Consider the following 23,419-nt stretch of genomic DNA (forward strand, 5'->3'; position numbering starts at 1 on the left):
CTTGTGTAACTTCATTGTGAGCTGGAGTTTGGCTTCAATGTGTTAGTGTATCTAAATCTGCTAGTACATCTAACACTCCCTTTTCCCCGGACTGACAATGCTGCTGTCCAAAGGTGCCCCCTGTGCTCCTTCTTCCAGAGCGTGGGCGCTCCAATACAGGAGGGAAAAAAGCATAAAAATAAAATGAAGCCACCACATCAAATGATTGGTAAGCTGCAATATAATAAATGTTTGATGTTGGGTATAATGCTAATTACTAAATATTAATACCTAAATAAGAATCATTCATCCATCTTTTCCTGTAAAAGGATTTCTGACTAAATTAGAGAGGTCACCTTTTCTTGTACCATATTTGTTTTCCGCTATATGTAAGGCTTTAGGGCCTTTGCATCTGGTGCATGTGAGCAGCCTATACTCTGTGATATATGATGGTTTTTGGTTTGCACACAGATACTTATCTCTTCTCTTCGAATGCGCTATCCCTTTAAGTAAATGCTCAAACATGTGCAAAGTGTTACATTGTAAACTGTACAAAATTGCATACAGGTGTGTTTCATAAATTTATGTGCACAGTAATATTTAATGAATATGCAAAATAAATAACAATAAAATAAAAAAAAGTCCATAATCATTAAATTCATATTTATCCAGGTGCCCCAAAAAGGGCTCAGGGCTCCAAATGAATGTAAGGTGCTCCAGTGTTTATAAAAGTGCTCTTCCAAATTATATTAGTGTTGGCCTTTTACCAAACGAAGGAGATCTCAAGTTATAGAGCTCAAAACATCATTTGATATGTCTCCCAGATAGCCGATGCTTTCACCATCATGTGTTTCATTAGCCAAATGATCTGGTCAATAGGAAATAGCTGCAGTGTCCCCACTGCTTGAATCTAAGTCTGGTACGTACTCCACATCTGCACAGTGATACGCCAAGCAATTTAAAAATAAAAAAGAAGAAACCGCATAGTGTAATAAAGTTAAAACAAATCACCTTTAATGAAAAAATTGCACTTACATGTATCCAAAAGAAAAGGCAACAATGTTCAAAATGACTATTCTACCCAAATTGCTTTATCTATTCAGAGTCCTCCCTATTCCAATTCCTTCCTATTTTTTGAGAATAGTACAAAAAAGAGCAACTTCGTTTATATGGGGCTCTTCTAAACCACGTATACCTATACACACACTACATCTTCCCAAAAATAAAGGAGGCCTGGGATACCCTAATTTTACTAACTACTACAGAGCAGCACATTTGGCCAGTCTGTCCAAATACCATGCAAAACAGGAAATCCCATTATGGGTATTTATAGAGGCTTCAGAAAATGACCCTCTATTAATATCAAACTTGTTATGGCTTGATCCTAAAGACCGCTTTAAAATTCATAATCCCATAACTAAACACTTCTTATCTCTCTGGGATAAACTAAAAACCAAATATCAGTTACAATCTCCACACAATCCTCTCCTCTCTTTTATCAGAAATCCGGCCTTTTATCCGGCATGGATCTACCCAAACTCTTTTAAAGCTTGGACAACATCAGGCATTCAGACACTAAATGACTTCATAGCATCTAAATCATTCCTTTCATTCCCATCGCTTAGAGAAAAATATGATCTACCAAACTCTGAGATATTTAGATATCTCCAAATCAAAAATTTCTATACACCATTCCTAAAGGGGGATACACCATTATCCCAATTATCCATTTTTGAATCAATCTGTACAAAAGATCCATTTGCTAAAGGTACAATTTCATCACTTTATAATCAATTATATGGAGTAGCAAATCTTAATAGACCCTCTTACGTTCAGAGGTGGGAGGAGGACCTGGGACGAACTTTAGAAGACACGGACTGGTCTAACATATGGCTCACATCTAAGTCATCTTCACCCAACATCTTAGCACTGGAGACAAATTATAAAGTCCTAACTCGCTAGTACCTTGTACAGGCTAGAGTGGCAAAATATTCACCTAATACCTCAGCTCTTTGTTTTCGAGGATGCCCAGAAATAGGCACATATTTACACATATGGTGGACGTGCCCAGTAATCCAAACCTTCTGGAAGGAAGTCTTCGTGATTGCATCTAAAATATTTAAAAAAATAATACAACCAGATCCATATTTAACTTTACTTAATCTAAAACCGGAATGGTTAACACTCTCTCAATTCAAACTTATGATCCAACTAATAACGGCTGCAAAACAAACAGTGGCCAAGGCATGGAAATCTCCTACATTGGTACTAGCAGAAACAATTCACAGAATGAATAATACAATGTCCCATGCTAAGATGGTAGCCATCGATCAAAATCAAATTCCAAAATTTGAAAAACTTTGGCATCCTTGGATAAAAAAACAGTTCCTGTCAAACTTCAATGACTCTGTCCTGTTGCCATGGTAACAGATTAAATGACTTACAGAGACACCCATTCTAAGGCTTCAAAGAGAACTAAAAAGAATAATAAACTGACGAGCGGGACAACCTTGTGGACCATACCTCTACCTTTCAACCCTTTTTCTTCTTTCTCTTTCCTTTTCTCCACCTTACGATTAAAGCTCATTATCAGAATTTATTTGACCTATATACACTCTAATTGTAAACAATATGTATAATAGGTATAAATCATTTAAATACCTACAAAAGTAACTAAGGAAATGATATATATATATATATATCTTTAATTTAGGTTTACGTGAACTCAATGTTTAATATTTGAAATTTCATGATATTTACCTATATAAACCCTACTGTAAAACAATGAGCTTACTTTATAGATCCTTGTAAACTTACTTTATGTATCTTTATAACATTGTATACTCAATAAACTTCTTTTGACAAGGAAAAGGCAACAATGTAAAGCACAGCGATGGGACCATCTGTCCGGCTCGTGCAAAATGACATCACACACTAGCTCCGACCCACGTGTTTCACCAAAACTGGCGTCCTCTGGGATCTGGCTTCAGGTTTGTGGCTAATCTCAGAGCAGGTTGAGCTTTATTGTATGATGCCTGCATTGTCAGTTTCTTGAATATTCAACTTTTCAGCAAAATCCAAGAGTGTTGGAAAGTATGTGTTTGTAATAAAAGGAAACTATAATGGTTTCATGGCAATTTAATTCAAATTTGGTTTTAACAGGAAGTATTGTGTTTTTTTCAGTGAGCTCAATTTTGAGTCATTATTGCAGTGCTTTCTAGTAATTTTGATGACTTGTACATGCCTACTCATCCCTATGTGTGTTTTTCTAAAGACATGCTTCTAGGTTAATCGGATCCTGTCTAAATTGGCCCTAGTATGTGTGAATGTGTTAGGGACCTTAGGTTGTAAGCTTCTTGAGGGTAGGGACTGATGTGAATGTACAATGTATATGTAAAGTGCTGCGTAAATTGACGGTGCTATATAAGTACCTGAAATAGATAAGTAATTAAAAAAATACAACTAGGTTAGTCAGTAGCAAGTGTTCTCATTAGTTCAGTGCAGTCACTCTGCTTCCCTTCTTTACAATTGTCAGACTGTCAGCAACATTGGGAGAAGATCAGTAATGCACAACCACTGTGGAGAACAGCAAAGGAGAAAGCCAAGCCCACACGTATAACAAGAAGATATAGGTGCCCCTAGTGGTATATATATATATATATATATATATTTATATACACACACAGTATATATTTACAAACTAAACAATAAAAACTCAAGTTTAAATATTAGTGAACAGTGACAAGATACGTTACATTATACTGACCTTTTTGCATGTATATCTCAATAGAACATTGAAAAGCTTTGGTAAAGGTATTAAAACAATTGGATAGAGTAGGAGATGGTTGTAACTCCTGTCATTTTTTGCATTTGTATGCCAATGGAAAAATGTCCCTTAATTTTCTTCCCTATAAACAAAACAGGAAATGTAAAAAAAGCATGTCTCTCAAGGTTCTCATCCAGGTCATGGTATGCCTAGTAGTAAGTCATGCTGAACTGAACCTATTCTGTAATGTTAAAAACATTTCTCAAGCTCATATAAGCTGCTTCCTCCATTCTAATGGGTGTTAGAAACATATATCAGCATTTATAGCTACACTAATCACCTGGAATGTGTCAAGACAGATGTTGAGGGCAACCTGGAACAAACATCCCTAAACACAGTAAATGTAGAAAGAAGAAAATGCTGGGCAAAATAAAATAAATTAAAATCAAACAGTGAATAAATACCCGTGATATAACAAAAACACTCTAGGTATCATAAAAAGTGAATAGTTGAATTAAAGGAACAATTATCGATACAAATTAAAATTTACTCAAGATATTCATTATTATGAGCACGGGCACAAGGACTTGTAAAAACTGGAAATGGTCAGAGTTGGCCCTTGATCAATGCCTGCCCCGCATATCCACTGACTTGAGGTATCCTGGCTTGCCTTTGGTGTTGACCACAGAGAGTTGCTGCTACTGGAATGGTGTCCGGATATTGATTTACTATACAGGCTTGCTAAAGCTTGCCCTCCAGTAAGCGTGCAATTTATGTGGTGGTGGATCACACCAGAGGGTCTGTGTATCAAGGAATTCAATTCACCTTCACTATTATTCACTGGATTTTTTTTCACTGGACTGTTTAAATTTTAATTTGTATTGAGAATTGTTCATTTAATTCCACTATTCACTTTTTATGATACCTAGAGTGTTTTTGTTATACCACAGGTATTTATTCACCGTTTGATTTTAATTTATTTTATTTTGCACAGCTTTTTCTTCTTTCTACATTTACTGGTTTGTGTATATCTCACATATTTGAGCTGCAGCTTCATGTATTATTCGTTTTTTATTAGGTTATCGCGGTATTTCCTCTTAAACGTCCTTACCTGTCTTTAGGGATTAATGCCCATACCCATATAATGCCTTTTTACCCTGTAAATTTGGCAAGCAATTCACACCTTTAACCATGTAAATACAAGGATCAATACATCATACATCCTAGTATAACATATTTAGAACAGGATGGTTGTGGACTATCACACCTCCCATCATGTTCTTGGACAGTAAACATCTACCATTCCATGGTAATTGGATTAATGCACCTGAGTTACCTATGTGGATAAAAATGCTGGGATATGTTCCTGACACTCATTCGAACTAAAGAAGCTTGGATAAGCTGTGAAACATCTTCAACAATACAAGTCCAGTTGAATTTGGTCAACTATTACTTAGCTACCTCTTCAAAGTGAGATAGTTGTCACTGGAACACCAGGTGACACCTAACCACCAGGACAAATAGAGAGAATGCAACTCATGGACATCAATTAAAACTTGATAGAGGTTCTAATCACTCACTGATGTATCCAAAACTAGAAAAAAGAGTTGGCTTTTTATACCCTTTAAGTCACTAATCTGAACACATAATAAAACATAAAAAAAATTTAATAAATTTGAAAAAAAATGCCATTGATTTCCTCAGTTTAAGAGAGTAAGGCCTTTTTTGTATAATGTGTCCTGTTGCATATTTGTGGTAAAGTGACCTCTTTACCATTTCACTTAAAGGAGTGCAGTTGTGATTTTTTTTTTGTAAAATAAAAACCAGCAGAATGCTATTAATTGAAGCATGTCCAGACTTGTTCCTAAGGTCAGCACCACTTCTTTTTCTTTTCCGGCAGATGTGGATGTTGACTGATGAAAATTAATTCAGTTGTTATGTGACTTTTTCCATGGATGCTGTCTAGGCTTCTGTGCACTTATTAGCACAGTTATTGAAACAAAGCAATCAATCTGATACAACCTTTCAATCTGATAAAGATAAACCTTTGGAGCCCTTCTGTTAATTGAAAACGATTTTCATGAAAGTGATTTGTCATTGTGATTGTTTGCGCTAGTGTTGTCAAAGATTATTGTTTACACTGATAACACATTTCATTAACAACACTCTAACAAGAATAATTCTGTTCTGTTGGAAAATGATGCTGTCCAATATTGTCAATTTATGATCATTTTTGCACAGAAAGCCATCCAACTATGTGAAAGTTACTGCATTCAGGAGTTTTGATGTGCTTTCAGAAAGCACAGTAAACTCGCAGGATATAATAGATGTCTCTGGCTCAGTGCAGCTAAGGAAAGCCACAGGTTTAGTGTGAAAACAGCCTAATTACCCTTTTTTAGAAGTGCCTATATACAGGATGCCAGCTGCATATTGTATGATGTTTAATACATAATACATAATCTTCTCCAGAGCCTCTCCCATCCTCTGGAACTCCCTGCCCCAGTATATCTGATCAGCCCTTAACCTGTCCACTTTTAGGAGGTCCCTGAAAACTCATTTATTCAGGGAAGCCTATCCCACACCCACCTAACAACTGTCCTCGAGCCACCCCCATCAAATCATTCCCCGCATCTATTATCTTTTGTACCACCACCTCTTCCCTTTAGAAGGTAAGCTCTATGAGCAGGGCCCTCCTGTCCCTTCTGTATTGAACTGTACTTTAATTGTGCTGTCCCCCCTCTACATTGTAAAGCGCTGCGTAAACTGTTGGCACCATATAAATCGTGTATAATAATAATATGCCCACTTATAAACTGTGATGTTTATTAAACTGACCTTTTATATTTCTGTTTCTGCTGGCATCACTGGCCATTAGAAAGGTTCCTTTCCCAGGTGCAGTGATATCAAATACACTTCACCTGGGACAGGAACCAGCACTATAGAGGAAGCATCGGCTTATGCGTCTCCTGCTCCCTCCGCAGCTGCTTGCTTCCTCAAGCACTGGCTTCATCCACTCTGATGCACTGGGATGGCAGGTTGGCCACCTGTGATCTGGGCTTGCCAACCCTCCATCCTAGAGCAGGAAGTCGCAGACCACATCCGAGGGCTCCATGGGCCACATATGGCCCGAGGGCCACCGGTTGAGCACCAATGTACTACAGTAACTGCCAACATGGTAGTGTGTTTGCTCACATACTTTCAAAACATATGTTTTGCCCACATATGTCCCCCAGAAATCTGTGACGTATGAAAATACCCTTTAACATTACTGATAAATGTAGAGAGCGTCTCAGTCCATCCCATCTTTAGTGATATCTCTGAAGGTCACTGAAGGTTTCAATTAGCTAATAGGGTAAATAAATATAAACAATGAATTTTGCAGAAAGACACACTGTAGTTACAGTAGACCCTGCATTACCAACCAAAGTCAGCTTCTTTTTTTTTCTTCATGCCCCTAGCCCCCACCCCTCTGCCATGTCAAAACACTGTAGTAAAATTAAAATAAAAAGTGAATAAACACACTTATCTCTCTCCACCTTACATGCTGCAGGGGGTGACCTCACTAACTTCCAACAAAGTTCCCCCTGATATTTTGAGAATCTACTCCAGCACTGTGCAGTGTCTTCTTGTTAGATTTAGATAGGATAGTGATGTCGCCCTTGGCTAGGATTAACTATGTTTATTTATTTTTTTCTATTAAAGGTTTCCTTTTTATTACAGGGTTTTCTATTGTTGAGGGGACCATGAATACTGTATAATACCTTGCTTTTTTGGTGCAAGGTCCACTTTAAAGAAAGGTTTGTAAGGCAAGCAGCAGATTTGCTTTAATCAATCTAAATAGTGTAACATGCTGCACTGCCATAGAGTGCAATAGTGCTTGTGTTAATTATACCTGTGTAGATAATTCATATTCCAGTCACACAAAAATTACATTCTATTAAATCATACTCCTTAAAAAACATTTCGTTGATAGCGTGAAAGCATCATAATTAATCGTGACTAAAATCCATATGGTCATTTAATAATTTGTAAGGTGGTGATTTCAATGCTGATCTCTGGACCCTCCACCGATAATGGTCAACCAAATTAGGTATATACAGGATACCACATGCTGTTTGTGGGCTCCTGGAATTCTCCCCTCAAATATTTGTAAATAGCGCTTGTATCAATTAGTATTTCCTTTTGGATGGGTGCCACTCTCTCCTCCTGTTCTCAGGGTTCCCTCTTCAAATCACTCCTCTTTATTATGCATGATATGTGTATGGCTCCTTTAAATTCCACCTATGGATTCATGCTTCTACTCTACATAACTCTCAATGAAGCAAGTGAAAATACAAAGCTCCCATAGTGTAGTAAGTAGCATCCGTTTATTCCTATAAGTTTACACTAACATTTAAACAATTAAAATCAAGCATAGATCGATAATGAAACTGAAATCCATGAGTGTCCTATCACATCACTTCTGGTCCGCGTCAGCCTCTCCTCTCGCCCTACGTTTTACATCACGCTCACGTGATTTCATCAGGGGAGCGTTAATCCCTCTAGACCAGGGGTGTCAAACTCAATCTCATCATGGGCCGCATCAGCAGTATGGCTGCCCTAAAAGGGCAGGTTGTATCTGGGGTGCGCTACATATAGAGTGCAAAGTTAAGGAATGCACTGTATAGAGTACAGTTTCAGGGGAGCCCTATGCACAGAGTGCAGAGTTCAAGGGTGTGTTATGTACAGAGTGCAGAGTTAAGGAATGTGTTATGTACAGACTACAGAGTTTAGGAGTGCGCTATGTATAAAGTGAAGTTTCAGGGGAGCCCTATGCACAGACTGCAGAGTTCAGGGGTGTGCTGTGTACAGAGTGCCGTATTTTGGGGCTCACTATGGACAGTGTGCAAACCTAATAGAGTTTTGCCACATTCCAGCTGCAAAACTTGGTGCGAGGGCCACATGAAAAGGCCTAGCGGGCCAGATTCAGCCGCGGGCCTTGTGTTTGACATATGTGCCCTAGACGCATATAATTACTCTCCTTTCAGGCCACTGCTGCTTTATTTAGTTACCAGAACTAAGGAAATACTACTGGGTGACTTACTCCATGCAACACTGTTGATGTTTGGTGACTAGCCAAGCCGTGTCACATGGGGACTCTCTAAAACTCTGACTACGGCAACCTAGAGCTTCTTTTTGCCATTCCCACAGGAAAGTGAAGAAAAAAATGAGCATGTGCTGCTGTTGAGGGGTCTTTAAAGTGAACCTGTTCCTTTATCATGCTTGGGGAAAACACATACAGTTTTTAGTCATTTATCTCAAAACACTAAACCCTGAACAAGTCATATTTCAGGATCTATTGTCTCTGGTCAAGGGAACAATCAATATCTCTGCTTAGAAGCTTGGAAAAACTATTAGAGTTATTTCAAAAATCAATATGGTATGTAGTAAATGTGCATAGTATAGATTCTTGCCATTATAGAGGTCATCAAGTGCATAAAAGAGTAACATACTTTTGCAGTCTAGACTTTCCATATGTTGATCTATTATATTTTAATTAAAGACATTGCATGAAGAATGGTTGCATATTTTACATGGATGTCCACACTACCAACAAAATCTGCAGTTTCGAGGGCTGCCTGGTGATTAACGTCAATTTTTTATTTTTAAAGCACAAAGCATAACTCTTGCACATGCAGAGCTCCAAGAAATATTCCACTTTTTAGTCTGAGAAGACTGTATATATTTCAGGAATTTTCCTCTCATCTACTACTGTTCTCTTACTTTTCATAACTCCCTCCTTTTTTTTTTTCAAGTTGGACAATTGCAGGTGGTTAATAGAGCCCAAACCTGCCATTACCTAAATAGAAGTCCCACTGAAAGGATCAAGAGCTCTGTGTTTCATCAATTTAATATCCCTGCATTAACGCCAGCCAAGCAGACACAGAGCACATGCCAAGAGAAACATATGGGACTCAGCTGAAGGGGGGCCAGTTTTTAGAGACAGCTCTGTAGTCTAAACTTCTTAAGGAGTTGGTATAAGCGTGCTTTCATTCAAAAGGTGTTGCTTCGTCTAAAAACACAAATTCAGCTCAAACACTGCTACCTTTCACTCTCCCTGTTAGCTTAAGGTGTATTTAGTTCAATGGTTGTGCGATGCCTGCGTCACAGATACCTGTAGCTCATTTTTTTTGCTTTCTCAAAATTATATATTTACAGTATGTTAAAAAAAACTGCCTTTGCTGATCTCCTTATGAAAGTGCTGTTCAAAATGTAGAATAAGCCCTAATAATGAACATCTCTTATTTTTTCTCTTTTAATCTGTAATAATTGTATTACTGGCGGGATCACCAGGTAAAAATAGATGAGAAAAAAAGTCTGAAAAAAGTAAACGAATGCAGGCACCACATCTAAAGACTATATTGCCCTTCTGCCACTCTGATCTACCACTAGGGGACCTGAAAATTTCTGTTCAATCTTTAACTTTCCTAAGGATAAAACTTGTTTAGGCTGTACAAGCTCACTTTCCTCCCTACGTGGAAGTGTTCAAGTCCTGTGGTTGGCTACTCAGTTTGAGTGTGCAGTACTATGGGAAGCTGGTGGTGGTGCAGGGTAGGTAAGCACTAACTTTATCTGGTGTTAACCACTAAACCTATTACTTTGACAAGTCCAGGCAAAGCACAGGTTTGCTTTAAACATTTTGCCCATTCAGGTAAAATGACAGGTTCTCTGCAAAGAAAACTCCCCTTGCTCACTTATACTAATTTCCCTCCAGCACTTCTTCTTCTCTGGTAGCCTGTTACAGTCCAGAGTCCACGTTGGGTGGTGTTGGAGCTTAGATAGGGTTAAAGACCTCCTCTCCTTCTTCACATGACAGTATTCTAGGGATTGACTGCACTACATTCTGGGAGGAAAGAGTATGAGGTCACATGTTTCCAATACCTCAAAGCATTTCTTAATGGCTCTGACATACAAAGAATAGCGTGGGAGTGCATCGAAGGTGAATATCAGGCCCTGTACACACCATCTATTTGCAGTATAGTGCATTATTGTGATGCAGCGCCACTTATTCTGAATTGTACCCCAATGCATCTGCCAACAAAGCAAAAACATGGTGCGAACAGGCCATCAGTGTGTTTGCTTGCTCTTTTGGATTTGGGAGCCAGCTGTCACTTCCTGATATTAAGGACATAGCTGCTTGTTGGCGCATAGATTGGGCTCAGATTGCTGTCTGTCTGTCTTGGAGCCTCCTGGAATGCATGGCACACAGTATCTCTGGAGGCTGTAGGCAGCTTGAGGCTATATCATTCTAACCTATGTGAGAAATATGGAAGTGGAGGGACAGCCACTCCAAGAAGGTACTCAATTAAAAAACTGAGAGGGTGAAGGTCCGCTTTAATTGCCTCATCTGAGAAATGCTTTCTGCAGAAAATATAGAAACTAGCAGCGTTAGTGTTGTAGTACCCCTCTGGCTTTAATCTGACCTACGGTTAGCCTCATAATTACTTTATTAAAATAGTAATCAGCCAAATGTTTAGGGAGTAACTGTAACTTGCCAGTTGCTAAACATGTACAGAGTAATAATAATAAATGGTCTTAGATTTAATGTGCTAGGCTGGTGCGCCCTCTTTTTTTTTTTGTTGATTTTGAGACATCCCCAGTCCAGAGAGAGCTGCAACATGTTTTAGTGTCAGTCCACCACAGGAGGTGTTAGGCCCCTTTCACACAATCGGACTGTTCAGGTCCGCCTGTCAGTTTTGACGGCGGACCTGAACGGGCGCTCCATGTTAGCCTATGGAGCGAAGGATGTCAGCAGAAACATGTCCGCTGACATCCGACCCCGTCCGATCCGCTAAAAGCAGACGGATGGCCCTACATCCAGGTCCGTCGCTGGCAGATCGGATCGGGTGAGATCTGATGAAAACGGACATGCTGTCCGTTTTCATCCGATCCCTCCATAGGCGGCAGCGGCGCCTGACAAGCCCCTCCCCGCTCAGTGAGCAGAGAGGGACCTGTCACCTGCCGGCTCAGCGGAGATCAACGGACTGATCTCCCGCTGAGCCGGCAGACCGAGGCGGGCTCCGTGGAAACGGAGTCTGCCTCGTGTGAATGAGGCCTTATGTCTAATAATAATAAGATGTAACAATACAAAATAGGTTTAGGATTGCAAAGAACATTATGCACTGAAAAATAATGAAAGCTGCTCAAGCATACACTTTTCACAGTAATCTCTTTGTGGCTCACTCAGGGTAAAAGGTTGCATAGTATAGTCTATTTAAGACTCTATAACAACAGAGAGTCAAGTTGAGAACACAAACATCTAGTCATGTTTATCCTTATAAACAGTATCCGTCTCAGTTAAAGTGATTGTAAAGGTACAGTTTTTTTTTTTTTTTAAATAACGAACATGTCATACTTACCTCCACTGTGTAGTTCCTTTTGCACAGAGTGGCCCCGAACACCAACTTCTGGGGTCCCTCGGCGGCTCTCACGGCTCCTCCTCTTATCAGATAACCCCCTAGGAGAAGTTCTCTTTCGGGGGTTACCTTGCAGGCACGCTCCTGTGTCCAGCATTTGTGTCCATAGACTGCACTGCTATCAATCTATCCAATCAAGAGCTGGGAACCCCGAGCAAAGGAAGAGCGCGTCTCCGCCAGGTGAAATTCCAGGGCTCGGGTAAGTAAAAAGGGGGGCTGGGGGGCTGGTGACTGCCAGGTGTTTTTTCACCTTAATGCATAGGATGCATTAACCACTTGTTTACAGGGCACTTAAACCCCCCTCCTGTCCAGACCAATTTTCAGCTTTTAGCACTGTCACACTTTGAATGACAATTGCGCGGTCATACAACACTGTACTCAAATGAAATTTTTATCATTTTTTCCCACAAATAGAGCTTTCTTTTGGTGGTATTTGATCACCTCTGCGGTTTTTAGTTTTTGTTAAAAAAATTGAAAAAGACCGAATTAAAAAAAAAAAAAAAAAAAATTATATTTTTTTAATATTTTGTTATAAAATTTTGCAAACAGGTAATTTTTCTCCTTCATTGATGTACGCTGATGAGGCGGCACTGATGGGCACTGATAGGTGGCAGTGATGGGCACTGATGGGTGGCAGTGATGGGCACTGATGAGTGGCAGTGATGGGCACTGATTGCTTACACTGATGGCAGCACTGCTAGGTGCCACTGATTGGCACCACTGGTGGGCATTAATAGGTGGCACTTGTGGGCATTGATAGGTGGCACTTGTGGGCATTGATAGGTGGCACTGCTGGGCACTGTGGACACTGGCAGGTGGCAGTGGCTGGCACAGATGAGGCATGTGTGCCTCCTTCCTCTTCGGGACCGATGTCCCTTTAACATAAGCCGGTGATCGGCTTCTTTTTCTCCTCGCGCTGACAGCGCGAGGAGAAAAAAAAAAGATTACCGAGCTTTTGTTTACATCATGTGATCAGCTGTCATTGGCTGACAGCTGATGACATGGTAAGGGGCTGGGATCGGCCCCTTACTTGGATCTGTGATCATCCGAGTCTCCGTGACTCGGTGATCACATCACGCGCACCGCGCGCCCTTCAGGGTGCGCGCAGTGTGCATGCACAGGGGAGGACGTCCCATGACGGCCTCCCGGAAATTGAGGTCCGCGCTGTGGCCATCATTCAGCTGTGGCCCGGACCTCAAGTGGTTAAGGTGAAAAAACAGGAGGGTTTACAACCCCTTTAATTCGAGGATATCTCTTTTAACACAGGAGAACAACTGGAGGGATGTAAGGCCCAACAACAAAGGACTATCCCAATGGAACTGGAGTACTCTGGTAGCAGTCGGGGTGGGGCTCCCCACAGTAGCTGAGTGTTCTGCAGCAGCTGTGTACTGTTAGGCTCGAGCCTACATGCCCACATGCTGGTTCTGACAGTGAAGAGCAGCTCACCTGATTGCAGATCACTTGACCAGCTACTTCTGCCTCATCAGGTGTTGTGTTTCTGAGCTTTTGAGAGAGGGAAGCTCAGGAACTTTTTCTCCCTAGGCATATCCAGAAACCATAGAAACTATGGGAAATGTAGTTAAAGAAGCCTGCACTGGCATCTGAGCATAGTGAGTAAATACACTTCACTACAATACCAGTTTTTATATACTAAAGCACTGTATTGTTATATGGCAGTTATAGGTCAGTTGCCTGGAACTTTTTGATGGAATTATACAATCTAAATATGTGCTAAACACAGCAGTACCTCGGGAAGTTGCACCACAGAGAAGTACTGTATGTGACATTGTGGCTTATTGTTTTTCAAATTTTCCTAACATGGGACAATAATACAATGTGCCTTTAACGCTACAATCTGATTATGAATGTTATCATTACAGTCACAGTCAAGAGCTGTCTTAGTAGATTTATCTTAGTTATTAGTATGGGAGTTATTTTATGGAAATTTCTAGACTTGCAAGGCAAGAAGCTACATGCTATATACTATAAATATCTATATCTTTATATATTGTGGTGCTGGGTGATTATGCTTTTGTGGCAAATGCATTTTCCAATAGTTATGCTCTTCCAAGCTGCAATTTAGGGCATGGCAGCACACTTTTATTAAACAGAATGGAACGGTTCACATAGAAATCAGTTACCCACACAGGAGTTTCCACCATCAACTTCAACAGTCAACTGAAAATGCCAAGCCACATGGCTTCCTTGTCCGCAGCACCACTGTATTTATTTCTTTAAACTTATTTTCTGTCTTAGTGGTGTGGTTTCCAGCAGGTCCATTGGGATTAATTGTACTTTTTTGTAAAGCGCATAAAAAACACATAGGGGGTTATTTACGAAAGGCAATTCCACTTTGCACTGCAAGTGCACTTGAAAGTGCAGTTGTTCTAAATCTAAGGGGTAGATCTGAAATAATGGGAAGCTCTGCTGATTTTATCATCCAATCATGTGCAAGCTAAAATGCTGTTTTTTATTTTCCTTGCATGTCCCCCGTGGATCTACAGCGACTTTACTTCCAAGTGCACTTTTAGTGCAAAGTGGATTTTCCTTTAGTATATAACCCCCATAGTAACTAATAAAAACAGAGATGTCTTAATGTGTCTAAAGTGCACTGATTACCTATCTTTAGTGGGCATTATCATCATAATAGAACGGATAGGCTGCTTTCTATGAAATACTGCTTCAGTCCTTAATATTCATGCTGTAAGAATGACAGACACACTTTAAGAAACTGCAGTCTCATATGATGCATGTGAACCTCCAAGCATACACATATTTAGCATAATCTGGTTCAATAGACATTTAATAAAGAGACTTTTTTTCCTTTGCTGCATAGCATTTTGTCCACGTGTTATCCTAATAAGTCAAAAATAAATGGAAAATGGCTTTTGCAGACAATGGTTTCTGTGAGCCAAAGTAAGACATCAGTTTGTTAGCATAGCAACTCTAAGGAATGGTTTATTTAGCATATGAGAAGAAACTCTTTGGCATACCTTGCCATGAATCTTGCCAGCCAGATATTAGTGCTCGGAGTGGGAAGATGACCATGATACAGCGGCTTCTTCCAGACTAAAGCCTCCAAAGTTCATTTGGTTCAACCTTTGGATCTGGTAAAGAAAAATGACATATTGTAGTAGCCACAGATAGACAAGTTACATAACATCTGAGAAATGTGTTACTAATAAAATAAAGAAAATGATAGAAACAGATGACTTTATTATTTCAATGAAGCCTTAGTCATACATTGGGGCTACTTTACCTGAAAGAAACTGAGAGCAAGCTGGGCAAAACATGTGGACTGACACTCAATTCAAATGCAACAAATAGGGGTTGATTTACTAAAGGCAAACCCATTCTGCACTACAAGTGCATGGCAAGCGCACTTGGAAGTGCAGTCGCTGTAGAACTGAGGGGAACATCTGAAATGAGGGGAAGCTCTGCTGATTTTACCATCCAATCATGTGCAAGCTAAAATGCTGTTTTTTATTTTCCTTGCATGTCCCCCTCAGATCTACAGCGACTGTACTACCAAGTGCACTTGTAGTGCAAAGTGGCGTTGCCTTTAGTAAAAAACCCCCATAGTCTCTAAGGCTAAGGTAATTTGTAGGAATATGGGACCTGCCATGATTGAGTTCTTTTTCTTTTTTAAGGTGTAATAAAGGCATATAAGCTACTCACCCTTGCTTCTCTTAGTGAGTCACTGACCCATAATAAGTGTGCAGGTCAAGAGTCGTGACTACACTGTCTGCATACTTATTTGGTTCAGTAGCTAAGTTGTGAAGAAGGGATTTTTTTTTATATATTATAGTAAAGCAGGTATACAGATGAAAGTTCCACAACATGTACATTTATATGTAAGTTGAAGTGCAATATTCCTATCTATTGAAATATTTGACAAGGATTGGATTATATTATTAAATCTAGCTCTGACATTGGGTGAGCTTCACTTATATATGTATGTGTGTATATATATATATATATATATATATATATATATATATATATATATATATATATATATATATATTATATACACAATATTTCCCAAACTATTGGGAAACCTGCCTTTACACGCACATGGATTTTAGTGGCATCCCATTCTTAGTTTGTAGGGTTCATTATTGAGTTGGTCCACCCTTTCCAGCTATAACAGCTTCAACTCTTCTGGGAAGGCTGTCCACAAGGTTTAGGAGTGTGTCTATGGGAATGTTTGACCATTCTTCCAGAAGTGCATTTGTGAGGTCAGGCACTGATGTGGACAAGAAGGCCTGGTTTGTAGTCTCTGCTCTAATACAACCTAAAGGTGTCCTATCGGGTTGAGGTCAGGACTCTGCACAGGCCAGGTAAGTTCCTCCACCCCAAACTTGCTCATCGATGTCTTGATGGACTTTGCTTTGTGCACTGGTCCAAATCATTTGGTGGAGGGGGGATTATGGTGTGGGGTTGTTTTTCAGGGGTTGGGCTTGGCTCCTTAGTTCCAGTGAAGGGAAATCTTAAGGTGTCATTTTGAACAATTTCATGCTCCCAACTTTGTGGGAGCAGTTTGGGGATGGCCCCTTTCTACTCCAACATGACTGCACACTAGTATATATATATATATATATATATATATATATATTTATATATATATATGTGTGTTTCCTCTGCCACAAAACTTTACAATTTGCATTTTTTTATTTTATTTGATTATAATACCTGCAGTGTACACTAGTGCACAAGGGTAGCAGTAACATGATCACTGGTTGCCCAATCTCTCTAAGAGAGAAGACACTGGGCCAGAAGAAGACCAGGAACAAATGAGTGAAGCTACACTGGTATGTGTGATTCTTGCAAACAGGTTTCCAAGTACACCTTCAAGCTAGCCAGCAAAAACTGTCTGCACTACTGAGGTTAAAAACTGAGTTTTTGTTGCATACTCTACATTTTCAAATACTCATTGAAGCTTCCTTGTCAAGGCCCTGTAAAGTGTGGTCTCCAACTCAGAACTAGAACATGCTGAGCGGATGCCCTGCTGCATTGTGAACTGTGGAGGTGGCCTGCTTGGCATAGGTGTCATTCAAGGAACAATCGGTGAACAGAGTGTTCACTGATTAGATGAGGTAGAGAGGTGGGGTAGCGATGTCACAATCTCTACCTCATCCAGAGTATGGCATATACTGTACTTACATTGGTCCAAGCTGGACCAATGTAATTATGTAAAAATTGTGATACCTGGAATTCAGCTTTAAAGACACAAATTAAAGGTAAATACTACAGCAAAAGCTGGTTTTGATATTTTATCTTTTAATGGACTAACAATAAATATAAATATATATATATATATATATATATATATATATATATATATATATTTATATATATACACATTTTATTTACATTATGTATATAATGCTGCTATATTACACACACAGGTCCATTCACATCAGTATATCTAATGTTGTTTTCCCCATTTTTAGGCTGGAATGATACGCACAACTGAAGATGAATTTTTCATTGAACCTCTTGAAAAAGGTAAACAAAAGGATGAGGAAGAAGGCAGAATACATGTAATATATAAAAGATCGACTGCAAAGAAAATTTTACCTGAAGACATCCCAAACAGATCAGGTCAGTCAAAATGTACACTGTAGGTCTACATGCGATGCTTGAAAAATAAATTTAAATTTTCTTTATTACTTCTGTGAAACTATTCTTTTGATTGTAGAGTATGAGCTGGTAGACATGGTTTAGATTTTATTACTGAAGAAAATATAGGTTGGTATAAAGCATAATGTTATTTAACTGATACGTACAGTAGGTAGGTGTGTTTAGTACCTGTCTAAATCAGTGCCTTCATCACTTTCAACACTGTTTGCAAGCTGTGCTCCAGGGAAAAAGCTAAAAGATATTCAGTTGAAATATACTGTATTACTTTCCAAATAATTTTTAATTCTGTTCAGTTATGTTTGTGGTTCATGCACCGCTGCCAGACAGAACAGCAAAAAGGATGACACCATTTTCTCTATTTAGGGTGTATGTCAAGTTGCATATGTGAAACTTCACATAAGCCACATCCACACTTCAAGGTGGAGAAGGGTGCCCTCATACTTTGTCATCTCTTTGACAGACAGAGAGGCAGACACCATATCTTAATAAATGCAAAATGCATGAAACTGTAAATCTAAAATGTCTACTATTTCATCTAATTACACTAGACCTAAAATGTGTGGAACAATATCAAATGTATAATGTAAAAGGGTTCCAATGTATACAAAATGATGCACACATATATGTTAGTTTAATGTTTTGTTTTTAATTTTATTATCCTTAGTTGCTTAAAGTATATTTCTACTTTAGGAGCCAAATCAGTATAACACCTACCTTATACAGAGCCTTGAAAAAGTATTCATACCCCTTGACATTTTCCACATTTTGTCATGTTACAACAAAATAAGTAAATGTATTTTAATGGAATTTTATGTGATAGAACAACACAAAGTGGCACATAATTGGAAGGAAAATGATAAATGGTTTTCAAATTTTTTTACAAATAAATATCTGAAAAGTGTGGCATGCATTTGTATTCAGCCCCCTTTACTCTGATACACCTAACTAAAATCTAGTGGAACCAATTGCCTTCAGAAGTTGCCTAATTAGTAAATAGGGTCCACCTGTATGTAATTTAATCTCAGTATAAATACAGCTGTTCTGTGAAGCCCTCAGATGTTTGTCAGAGAACCTTAGTGAACAAACAGCAGCATGAAAACCAAGGAACACACCAGACAGGTCAGGGATAAAGTTGTGGAGAAGTTTTTGAATACCTCATAGAGAACTGTTCAATCCATCATGTGAAAATGGACTGTATGGCACAACTGCAAACTTACCAAGACATGGCTGTCCACCTAAACTGACAGGGCAGGCAAGGAGAGCATTTATCAGAGAAGCAGCCAAGAGGCCCATGGTAACTCTGGAAGAGCTGCAGAGATCCACAGCTCAGGTGGGAGAATCTGTCCACAGAATAACTGTTAGTTGTGCACTCCACAAATCTGGCCTTTATGGAAGAGTGGCAAGAAGAAAGCCATTGTTGAAAGAAAGCCATAAGAAGTCCTGTTTGCAGTTTGCGAGAAGCCATATGAGGGACACAGCAAACATGTGGAAGAAGATGCTCTGGTCAGATGAGACCAAAATTGAACTTTTTGGCCTAAAACCAAAACACTATGTGTGGCAGAAAACTAACACTGCACATCACCCTAAACATACCATCCCCACCGTAAAACATGTTGTGGGGATGCTTTTCTTCAGCAGGGACAGGAAAGCTGGTCCGAGTTGATGGGAAGATGGATGGAGCCAAATACAGGGCAATAGTAGATGAAAACCTGTTAGAGTCTGCAAAAGACTTGAGACTGGGGTAGAGGTTCACTTTCCAGCAGGACAATGACCCTAAACATATAGCCAGAGCTACAATGGAATGGTTTAGATCAAAGCATATTCATGTGTTAGAATGGCCCAGTCAAAGTCCAGACCTAAATTCAATTGAGAATCTGTGGCAAGACTTGAAAATTGCTGTTTACAGACACTCTCCATCCAATCTGGCAGAGCTTGAGCTATTTTGCAAAGAAGAATGGGCAAAGATGTCACTCTGTAGATGTGCAAAGCTGTTAGAGACATACCCAAAAAGACGTGCAGCTGTAATTGCAGCGAAAGGTGGTTCTACAAAGTATTAATGCAGGGGGGCTAAATACAAATGCACACCACACTTTCCACATATTTATTTGTAAAAATGTTGAAAACCATTTATCATTTTCCTTCCACTTCACAATTATGTGCCAATTTGTGTTGGTCTATCACAAAAAAAAACAATAAAATACATTTACGTTTTTGGTTGTAACATGACAAAATATGGAAAATTTCAAGGGGTATGAATACTTTCTCAAGGTACTGTATATTTGTTAAAAAAAAAAATCAAAGTGTTGTGCTGTTAATACATGCTCATTATATATAGCATGCACTAAAGTCCATCAATAAAAATGTAGTATAAAAGAAAAATATATATCCACAATTCCAACTAAGAGTCCATATGGTGAACTTAAAAGAAGTGTCAATCCAATTTCAATTGGTGCAGACACCCGGTGCTCCCCACAGGATAAGTATGGTAAATATATCCGCTTACCATATACTAAGACCTACCAAGGTCTATACGCTCTTATTTTATTTATTTATTTTATTTATTTCAGGTACTTATATAGCGCCGTCAATTTACGCAGCGCTTTACATATATATTGTACATTCACATCACTCCCTACCCTCAAGGAGCTTACAATCTAAGGCCCCTAACTCACATTCATACATACTAGGGACAATTTAGACAGGATCCAATTGACCTACCAGCATGTCTTTGGAGTTCAGTGAGCATTTACCCCTAATTACAGGTATAACCACTTTAGCTATCCAGCCAACTTGATTGGATTCCAGAGAGATATCCCTCACAGTGATTATCCGTCAAAGAAACTCCAGAATCCGACCATTCAGAAAATCACATTGAATAGGAAGATAGACTCATTGCGCAACATTCGTTATTAAAAGTTCTACTTACAACAGATCAAATAAAATAGGCTTATATGGAAACATTTGTTTGTTCGACACCCTCCACGAGTGTACCAGCATCGCTGCTGCCCATATGGCCTCACAGAAGAAGTCCCATTGGATGAAACGTACATCAGGCCAGGCATGGAGCAGCGGTGATGTCAGCACACATGTGGAGGGTGCCAGACGAACAAATGTTTCCATATAAGCCTATTCTATTCGATCTGTTGTAAGTAGAACTTTTAATAATGCGCATTGAGTCTATCTTCCTCTTCCATGTGATTTGCTGAATGGTCGGATTTTGGAGTTCCTTTGAAGGATAATCACTGTGAGGGATATCTCTCTGGAATCCAATCAATTTGGTTGGATAGCTAAAGTGGTTATAACTGTAATGGGGGGTGAATGCTCACTGAAGTGCAGTGCGTATAGACCTTGGTAGTTCTTAGTATCTGGTAAGCGGATATATTCACCATACTTATCCTGTGGGGAGCACCGAGTGTCTGCACCGATTGAAATTGGATTGACACTTCTTTGAAGTTCACCATATGAACTCTTAGTTGGAATTTTGGATATATGTTTTTATTTTTTACTACATTTTCATAGATGGACTTTAGTGCACATTATATATAATAAGCATGGATTTACAGCGCAACACTTTGATTTTTATTTTTTGTTATGATGTGTACAGTACATATGTGTGTGTGCTGCTGTTTTTCACTTGTTTTCTTACTTGTTTTATTTACTTGGAATCATCATTTATTTACAAATAGCGCAATTTTTTCTTTTACACTCTATATTTTGTTACATGCTCCATTCACATAGCATAACTAAAAAAAAAAAAATGTGTGAAAGGGACCTAAAACTAAACTCTCTAAAATATTAGTGGTCTGAGCCCCACCTCCTCTGAGTGTTATGTTGGTCTATGAATAATTGTTGATAAAAATATAAATAAAAGCAAGATAATTTAAAAAAGGAACTTATATGGTGAATTCTATCATCATGTGCGATGACCAGATACGGTTATCAGAATATATGGTGACTGTGGCATTTTAAAACTGTTTAGTTGTTGTTGTGGAGCTATACAGACAGCCTAGGAGAGTTTTCAGACTGTTCAGTAAATTAAAGCCTGCGTTTTGAATGCGTTTTGTCATATGATCCATCTAGTGTTAATTTTACTAAAAAAGTAAAGTTATGGCTGGGTGTGTTCATTTTCTATGCATGTTTTCCATTTCCAAAATATAAAAAATAAAGAATTATTTAGTGAATAACCAAATAATTAGCATTCATTTTGCATTAGTAGTATCAGTACAAAAATTATTTTGGTTTGCTGGTTGTGGTTTACATAGACTACTTCTCTTTGCACATGCCCATTGGCCTTCCACTGCTTTACCGAATAATACAGCTTATTTATAAGCAGGCTAAAGATCACTGATGATATATAAAGTAATTGCCATTCCACTTTCTGTTGTACTCTTGCCTAATGACACCAAACCAGTATGGTATCTCTGATTGCTAGAATAAACATCCTACAGTACTGGCTTTATTGTTATCGGTGACAAATTCTTTCCGATCTTTTTTAAATGTACTAAAAACCAAAGTGTATTTAGGCATTTGAGATGAAACTTCTGGCTAAAAGTACCTTAGTCTGAATGGACATTTAATAATTACCTCTTAACAATGTAAAGGCCACTAAACGAGTCTTTATCATGCTTGCATTAAGCAAGAATGCTTGTTTATATGATGGGGTTGTCATGACGCTGGGTGGCAGTGTCTTTGTCACAGGTGGGAAACACGCACAAGTGAAGGATGATTGGAGTGTTGCTCCTGGTTGCTTGGGAATGCATATTTTGGAGCTGGACCTGACACAATAGAACATCTAATGAGCCCCTTCTGTCTAGGAGATTTAAACTAATGGTGATCTGAAAAGAAATTTGAAGGCTTTATATTTTTGACAGTCATGGAGAGGTCTGGTCATTTAGTGAAGGTAATAAATAACACTACATTTTCAGTTGCTAGCTCATTTTTACCCGTAGTTTTAATTAAATTTAAAAAAAAGAAAGCGCAAGATACATATGTTATTAAACGAATTGCATCATTTAAAGTGGATCACCTAGAAAGAAATTCTATTATGTAAAATATATTAACTTGTAAATCATCATATCTTTTGGTTCAGATTTTTACACAGTAAAGTAAATTGATACCAGCCCTGTGAACCTCACATAATGCACTTTGATACCCCAACTACAGAAAAAAAATTGTAGGCTGTGCTCAAGGTCACCCTATTTAGACTAAGTTTAAGGAAATCCTATCATGAGCGAAATACCAGGACTTTCATTGTTTGCCCTATGAAACTGGCTGTTAGTCTAAACTAATGGCTTTAATACTTTTTGACCCCCCTGGACGTGCGTCATCAAGCCACCCTGGATTCACAAGAGGTGTCATTACTTGAGTGATGTTCTCTGCAGTATTCAGAACTAGCCACTGCTGGAGAAAGAAGAAGAGGACCTGTGATGCCACATAACTGGACTTAAGAACTCAGGATATAGGGAGGATATAGGGTGGATATACAGATAAAATGAGTGGGAGTGGGGGTTGCCAAGCCTGGAGTTTAATTTTAATCAGTTAGGCTGGGTAGGGGTGAGAAAGTGAATACAAT

The 23,419-nt window shown here is 38.9% G+C and overlaps 1 protein-coding gene across 1 annotated transcript in view; it reads left to right on the forward strand.

The window, feature by feature from the left end:
* Positions 1-23,419, forward strand: part of ADAMTS3 (ADAM metallopeptidase with thrombospondin type 1 motif 3) — a 280,263-nt gene that overhangs the window by 98,955 nt on the left and 157,889 nt on the right. The window contains exon 4 of the mRNA XM_073600537.1: positions 17,658-17,808. Within this exon, the coding sequence (XP_073456638.1) occupies positions 17,658-17,808 (151 nt within the window). The remainder of the gene's footprint in view (positions 1-17,657; positions 17,809-23,419) is intronic.

This window comes from Aquarana catesbeiana, linkage group LG01 (assembly GCF_042186555.1).
Source record: "Aquarana catesbeiana isolate 2022-GZ linkage group LG01, ASM4218655v1, whole genome shotgun sequence".
Classification (NCBI taxonomy): domain Eukaryota; kingdom Metazoa; phylum Chordata; class Amphibia; order Anura; family Ranidae; genus Aquarana; species Aquarana catesbeiana.